General features: G+C 34.1%; 1 protein-coding gene across 1 annotated transcript; it reads right to left on the reverse strand.

The window, feature by feature from the left end:
* Positions 1-901: 901 nt before the first annotated feature.
* On the reverse strand, positions 902-4585 carry LOC120130488 (AP2-like ethylene-responsive transcription factor ANT). The gene is made up of 9 exons (XM_039147724.1): positions 3733-4585; positions 2953-3628; positions 2702-2784; positions 2568-2576; positions 2375-2463; positions 2190-2263; positions 2060-2110; positions 1889-1965; positions 902-1635 (listed from the first exon to the last, which is right to left on the reverse strand). Exons 1-9 carry the CDS (start codon positions 4061-4063, stop codon positions 1001-1003), a joined length of 2025 nt encoding a protein of 674 aa, XP_039003655.1. The 5' UTR covers positions 4064-4585; the 3' UTR covers positions 902-1000.
* Between the last annotated feature and the right edge of the window lie 2478 nt (positions 4586-7063).

Consider the following 7063-nt stretch of genomic DNA (forward strand, 5'->3'; position numbering starts at 1 on the left):
AAATACAAGATCTAGTCCTAATCTCATCTAAAGGGAAGGAAGAACAACATGATCAAGTGTTTTCAACTATTCCTTTTTCTTTTAACCTCCATGTTTCTTGCTGTCAACTTGATTTTTTTTTAATAGACATCACTGCAGATTATATGAAGGCGGCAGAATCCACTACATCAATTAAACTAGACACCAGAAAAACAAGGCCAGCACATATCCATAAAAAGTATCAACACATCCACGATCAACTGCTCCTAATATCTAGCAACAGCTGTTTGTTGCTCAATTATCTGTCAAACTTGGCCATCATGTTGCAATCTTTGGTATGAAAGCACCGAGTCCGCATATGTGCATGAAGCCATGAAAGGGAAGAAATAATGATTACCCAAACGAGTGAAAAACAAATGATGATCGATCAATCAAACCTAATTGACTGGTCATTGAAGAGTCAATGAAACTATAAAAGCACACTCATATCTCATACGAGATGGAATACATCCATTACCCTTGGGCCCCCTTTCTTTTTCTTTGGTTTCTTTGAATTATGTGAAGGAATGTCCCTTTTATTTTGCTTTCACCTTTGGAGAAAGCTGAGACGGTAATGATGGTGTTACGGATATGGAGGGCATGAAAGGGTGTTTGAGAACAGAGATATTGTGGTCAAAGGCCCCAGGGTTTGAAGAACAGCTTTTGCATTACTGGGAAACATTCTGAGCTGCTTCTGTACTTTAAGAGGACCAATCAAAAGGCGAATCCAATTATGAATATTGACAATATCATTGCATAGACTTCAATCATATTGTCTTTTAGAGCTTCTCTGCCATTTTTTTTATATTCAAGATCTTCATACGAGATGTTCAAAAGGACGAGTTTAATTTCTTCATAGCAGGTCTCAAGTAGATCCACTCCATTGACACCTCAAAACGAAAATTTCAGAATAAAAGATAAAACACAAGCCTTTTTTCCTGATATTTTTAATTCCATGCGAAAAAGAAAAAAAACGTCGAATCTATGCATCTGTCCAGGCAGCAAAAACAGGCATCTGTGGCATGGAAATTGCAGGCCTCAGCTGAGCTGAAGGAATCCAAGAATTCACAGTGTTTGTTGAACTGGAGAACAACTTGGATGCTGGAGGAGGCATGGGGAACGCCATTGGTAAATTGCTTCTATCGGGGCTACCTTCTCTTGAGCTACTCAAACTAGTCACCAATGAAGAAGCATTCGACAAGCGAGTCCCCATCTTGCTCAATTCATCCACCTCTCTGTGGTTTGAACTGATTGTGTCAACCCCGATCATGGTTTCTGGTGCCAATGAGAAAGCCTGAGCCTTGTAGTTCTCGATCTCCTTCGGCTGTTTCATCTCAAGTTGCTGGACCATTTTCCAGTTCGGTTGACCTCCATTGTTCTTCGGCGATATATTATTGGTTTCACCAATGGTGCCATCAGTTAAAAGGTTGTGATCGACAGTCTCGTTACCGGGTCCGATATCTTTGTTTCGCCGTGCGAGTTCTCCTGCGAGAAGGGTATTGCTAGCCATGATTCTTTCGACATCGTACCTTGTGATGTCAAAGTTAGTCACAGCGTTCACCCCACGGAACTTGATGGCAGCTATGTCATAAGCCTCGGCTGCTTCCTCTTGGGTGCCTGAAGTTAAACAACGTAAATTATCATTCACATTCCTTTTTGTGCATGTTTGTGGACAGACAGCCTTAAGGAAACTGTTGTTTCTTTTTCACTCGGCTTTTTTTGTTGTATTTTTCTTTTTGGAAAAAAGATCACATCACTTGTGGAAGCATGACTAGTGGCTTAAAAGAAGCCGAAATAGCTAAAGATTGGCCTTTCATAAGTCAATAAAAAACACACATATGATTGATTAAAATACCCAAAGAATACTCACTAAATGTTCCAAGATAAAGATCTTTGTTCCCTGCAACTCTTCCTATACGAGCTTGCCATCTTCCGTGTTGATGATGTCTGCTTAAATTATATATGAACTATGAGAAAAAAGAGCTGAAATGATGGATTTTTACAGTTGAAGTATCATATAATTGTAGTTTGACTACAAGACCTTGTGACTCCTCTGTACATTGAAGCTCCCCTTGAGAATCCACTGCTTTTCCTGTATAGTTTAATTATGAAAATTTGATAAAAAAACATCAACTAGTGATCCATGCACTACAATGAGGCAAAGAACGTACCTTCTCAAGTGAGCAACGTACTCCTGTCTTGTCATGCTCTTCATTTCTTCAAGTTCTTTTTGGTAATTCTCCAACTGCCCCAAAAAAACACCATAATTTCCATTTCAGTACCATAAAAAGAAAACTGAAAAAGTTCCAAAGAAAGGAAGCATTAGATTTGAAAATGTAAGAATTAGATAAATTACGGGGAAGTTGATGTGAGTGGAGGGTCCCCAATACTTGAGTGCAGCTAGATCATATGCTCTTGCAGCTTTCTCTTCCATGTCATAACCCCCTAAACATTATGATTTTGGAATCACTTTCTATTCAGCACATGACAGATTCAAAGTTCAAACGTAATATACTTTGATAATTATTAATAATGTCAGAAGAGCTTACCTAAATAAACTGTGAATATCATCATTTCATTATAATCAAAACCCCAGTCCAAAAAGAACAAAAAATAGAATCAGGTCAAGAACAAAAAAACTAAATAAATAATGAAAATAGATGATATTGCAGGAATATCTAACCTTGTCTTCCTTTCCTGCTCTGCCCTTCCTTCTTGCAACTGTTGTCCCAGAGATGGGCTTCATATCTTCCAGTCCATCTATGTCTGAGTGACAAAAACACAACAAAAACTAAGAACATAAATAAATTGAAGCTTTTTTCAGAGTAAAAAAAAAACTTTGGTTACTGAAAAAAAAAGGAAGCTTTTTTTAGTTAAAGTGTAAAGATTGATTGAAGACAGAAGAATATTAGGATTAAAAAGACAAACACTAACCTTGTGACGCCTCTATATTGAGAGGTTCTTTGACCAAAAGTATCAATGGATTTTCTATGGACGATTTGCTTCAGATCTACCTTCTCAGGCCCTCTTTTCTTGGTTTCCATGGAGGCTGCATAGTCAGTTGCAGAAGGTGAGATTTGGTGTGAACCAGTAATACAGCTTGATTGTGAGCCAGGGCTCATGGACAAGCTCAAAGACTGTAAATCCCCATATGCTATGGCACCGATAGAGCCAGATTCAGCCCCATTATCACCCATGCAACCCATCATCTTTTGATGCATGGCATTCTCTGTGGAGTAGTTCCTCGAAACCCAGAGCTTCATTCCCGGTGCACCATCATCCGCCATTGTTGGAGCCTGGAGATTGCAATCTGTAACATGGGTTTCTTTAGCTTCCTCTCCAAGTAACATTTCTTGGTTCCTATATCCCGAGTAATATTGGTACTGTTGGGAAGCCTCAGGCTGCTGTTGGTGGTGCAGCTGCCTGGACGACTGTTGTAGGCGATCTAAGCAATCCTGGTTGTTGTGCTCTTGACCTGGATTTTGATGGTAATACATACTGTCCAAACTTAAAGCCATAGTTTCTCTGCCACTGCTTTCATAGTGATGTGTCCCCATGGTTGCACCCCCAAAGAAATCCTCCAGTTTTGGAGTTGAAGATGGAACTATTGCTTCACACCAAAAGTCAAAGACAGAAAAGGAAAGAGAAATTTAAGAAAAATACGTAAACCAAAACCCAAAAATGATAAACAAGCAATCTCTAGAGCCTAATTACCTTGTGGTTGTTGTGACCTGTCAAGAGCTTCCATCAAACAAAGAGACCCATCAGACTTGAGTGGCATGAAAGGGAAATGAGAATACAAGCCACCGTTTTCTCCTTCAACTCCATAATAAAGTCCAAAATTAAGATGAGAAGCAGACTGGAAAAAGATTGATGGAACTGCTGTGGTGACTCCAACACCACCACCAGCAGCAACTGAAGCTGATGCAGACTGTGTATAGTGATGGGCTTCTTGATTGCTAACCTCCATTTTCATGTTTGGAGAGAGAGAGAAACCTAACCAGTTTGTGTTGTTATTGTGATCATCTTTACTCATGGACTTCATTTTCTTACTATGCTGCTGTTTTCAAAACCCAGCAATGATTCTAGGAAAGTTGGTGAGTTTCTACTGCAAGGGCTTCTCAATCATTGACAAACAAATAACATTATCATAGAAAAAAAAAAGACATTGCCTTGCTTCTCTCTATTTTTAAAAAGAAAGAAAAGAGAGCCAAAGAAATAAAGAAAACTGGGAAATTTTGTTTCGTAGCTGCAGAAGTAAATGGACCAAATCTAAGAACTCATCTAAAACAAATCCAAAGCTCCTGCTACTGAATCTATTCTATATGCATGAGACTCTCTCTCTATGTTTCTTTTTAATCTCTCACTGAACATTTCTAAAGAGGAACAAAGCAAGTCCCTTTAAACTAAACAAAAAAGAAAGAAAGTGATCCAGCAAGCTAATGCTGGGCATCCTTCCTGCATTCCATTGGGATCTGTGTATGAGAAAGACCTCTTCTTTTGCTTTACCCTACGCTCCTTCTTTCATTCCCTCTTTTGTATTCCTCTTTTCCTTTTAAAGACCCCAAGAACACATTACAAGATGCTAGTCGCTGTAGTTCTACTTACGAAGCCTGATCCCTGTTGGATACCCTAAATGCCCATCAGTTTTAAACAAAAACCTCACCCATTCCCGGCTCTTTTCCAACTTAAATACTTGCAGAGATTTGGACGTAAGCCTTTCCATTAATCATCTATTTTTTTCAAGTATCAAAACCAAAATACGTGTAACTTTAGGAAATTTAATTCAATTTTTTCTATAGTAGCCGACAATATTTATTATTTTTTAACATTAGTTTATTATTTAAAGATTACACCTTGAGGCAAGAATCTACATATATTATAATTATTATTTCGGTAATGACATTATGAACAATAAGTTTTTATTTTAAATAATGAATTGGAACATGCTAGGCCCAAGTTAAGTAAGCAAAATGCAGGTGGAGCACATTAATAGAGCAATGGTGGGTAAAAATTGAAGGCAAAAAACAATGTACAGTGGTGGCTTTAATTGTTGAAGCAATAGCAGGCATTAGAGGAAGTACGAGCAATAGATTTTTTCACTCCCTGATAAAGAAGACAATCCTGTCTGGTCTCTGCTCACCTATCACTGCACTGCTTCTTTTGCTGGCCCTACTTTTCTGTTTAAATTTAGAAAATGGATGAGTTAAACCATGATTTAGCATCTTAATTACAATTAATTTAATCAATAAAACTTATTAGTCTAACTCAATAATAAAAATAATTTCTTAAAAATTTTAAGTTGGAAGAATTATATTTATAACATAAATATACTTATCCACAATAATTAAGAGGTAGCATTGATGATATTAATTTGAGAATATTAAAAGAAAAATAAAATCAACCCCAAAGTTGTCTTTTCTCGCCTGCATCTTTCTCCCTTTTGGCCTTTGGGTAGTTTTAAATATCAACCTTATGTGCCATATCAAAACTTTAGCATAATGAATTAATGCGTGTACTTTTTGTTGTACAGTCCATGATAATAAAATAAAAGATAATACCCGTAAATATTATAATAGGACATGATAAAAATCAATATAGTATTATTTAGCTTTGCTTTATGATTGGCTAAAGAGAAATGTGGCCCAATGGGATTTATTTTGGAGAATCAAATGTCCAATTCCAGGTTAAGCTATCATAATTAAAATTGAAATTTCAGAGCTATTTGATGTCGCAAGATACAGTAGACCATGATCTTTCATTTTTTGCTTTAACTTTTGCTTTTAGATAATAAAAAAAACAGAAAAATAAAACAAAAAGTGAGAGGCAGGTCATCGCGATAAATTAAAATTCAACTACACCCATCCTTCGTCTATTTACAGAAGGGGAAATTGATATAAAGAAAACAAAGAAAAGTAAATTAAAGCAAAAAATTCAAACTTTTATCAATTAAGAAACTACTTAAATTTATAAATATTTGGTCTAAAATAGATAACATGATGTAACTTAAAATATTTTTATATTAAATTATTAAATATATTTTATTATTAACTTAATTTAAAAAAGTATTTTTATTTTCATTTAAAGCTATATATTTTATGTTAAAATTTCTTTAAAAGTAGGACTAAATTGAAAGAATATATAAATAAAAGGGATCAAATATGTGATTATACCAACTATCACATTACATATTCTGTTAATTGTTAAAATCAGTTAATCCGTGATGACCACGTTTTAATTAAATAAAAATGAAAGTGATCATATCTTAATTAAATAAAAACGAAAGTGATAATATCTTATATTTTTTTAAATCAATTACCAAAATTAGACAAAACACAAATATAAGTGATCATCCGTGCAGTTAACCCTTAAATTTTTATTAGTCCTAGATAAATACAATATAATATATATTCAAAAGATTTTTAATCATTTAAATGTTCATATATCCTGCAAACATCACACACCAACTCAAAACTATAAAAATCATAATAATCTCTTAATTATTGCTAAATCATTTGATTCATACATAATTTTATTTAGTTGAGTACATCAATGCTAGTTAAACAAATAAAGAGATAAGTACTAGAAATTGATATCATGCTTTACAAGTGACTTATATTATTTGGATATGAATATCAATTATGGCCCATGGGTTTATGTATTTTGATTAATCAAAAATATTTAATTTATTAATTAATTTAAGTAAGTATATTTAATCAGTTAGTAAAGTTGTTTATCTTAATTCTCTTATATTCTTTTAGATCATAAGCTCTAAACTCACTAGAGGACTTCCTTTCCCTAAAGTTTCCTTCCTCATTTTTTCTAGATTGCATTATAATTAAATTTAAAATTTATTAAAAAAATTAATTGAGTTAAATTGAATATCATAAAAACATCATTAAATTAATTTTTTAAACTTATTTAATTTAATTTAATTTATAGTATTGAAATTTAAAATTATTAAATATTTTTATGAATATAAGAGTTACATCGATTTCATGTATTAATAGGATTCCATTATAGATGTTGGATACAAATATCTTTT

The sequence above is a fragment of the Hibiscus syriacus genome, unplaced genomic scaffold, assembly GCF_006381635.1.
Source record: "Hibiscus syriacus cultivar Baekdansim isolate YM2019G1 unplaced genomic scaffold, ASM638163v2 tig00110548_pilon, whole genome shotgun sequence".
NCBI lineage: Eukaryota > Viridiplantae > Streptophyta > Magnoliopsida > Malvales > Malvaceae > Hibiscus > Hibiscus syriacus.

What these genes read in the sequence shown, in the direction of transcription:
- LOC120130488 (XM_039147724.1), bottom strand. Translation starts at nt 4,063, where the DNA reads ATGAAGTCCATGAGTAAAGATGATCACAATAACAACACAAACTGGTTA. An exon ending in TACGTTGCTCACTTGAGAAG is followed by an intron (nt 2,111 to 2,189) that starts GTACGTTCTTTG and finishes TAAACTATACAG; the next exon opens with GAAAAGCAGTGGATTCTCAA. An exon ending in ATGTACAGAGGAGTCACAAG is followed by an intron (nt 1,966 to 2,059) that starts GTCTTGTAGTCA and finishes TAATTTAAGCAG; the next exon opens with ACATCATCAACACGGAAGAT.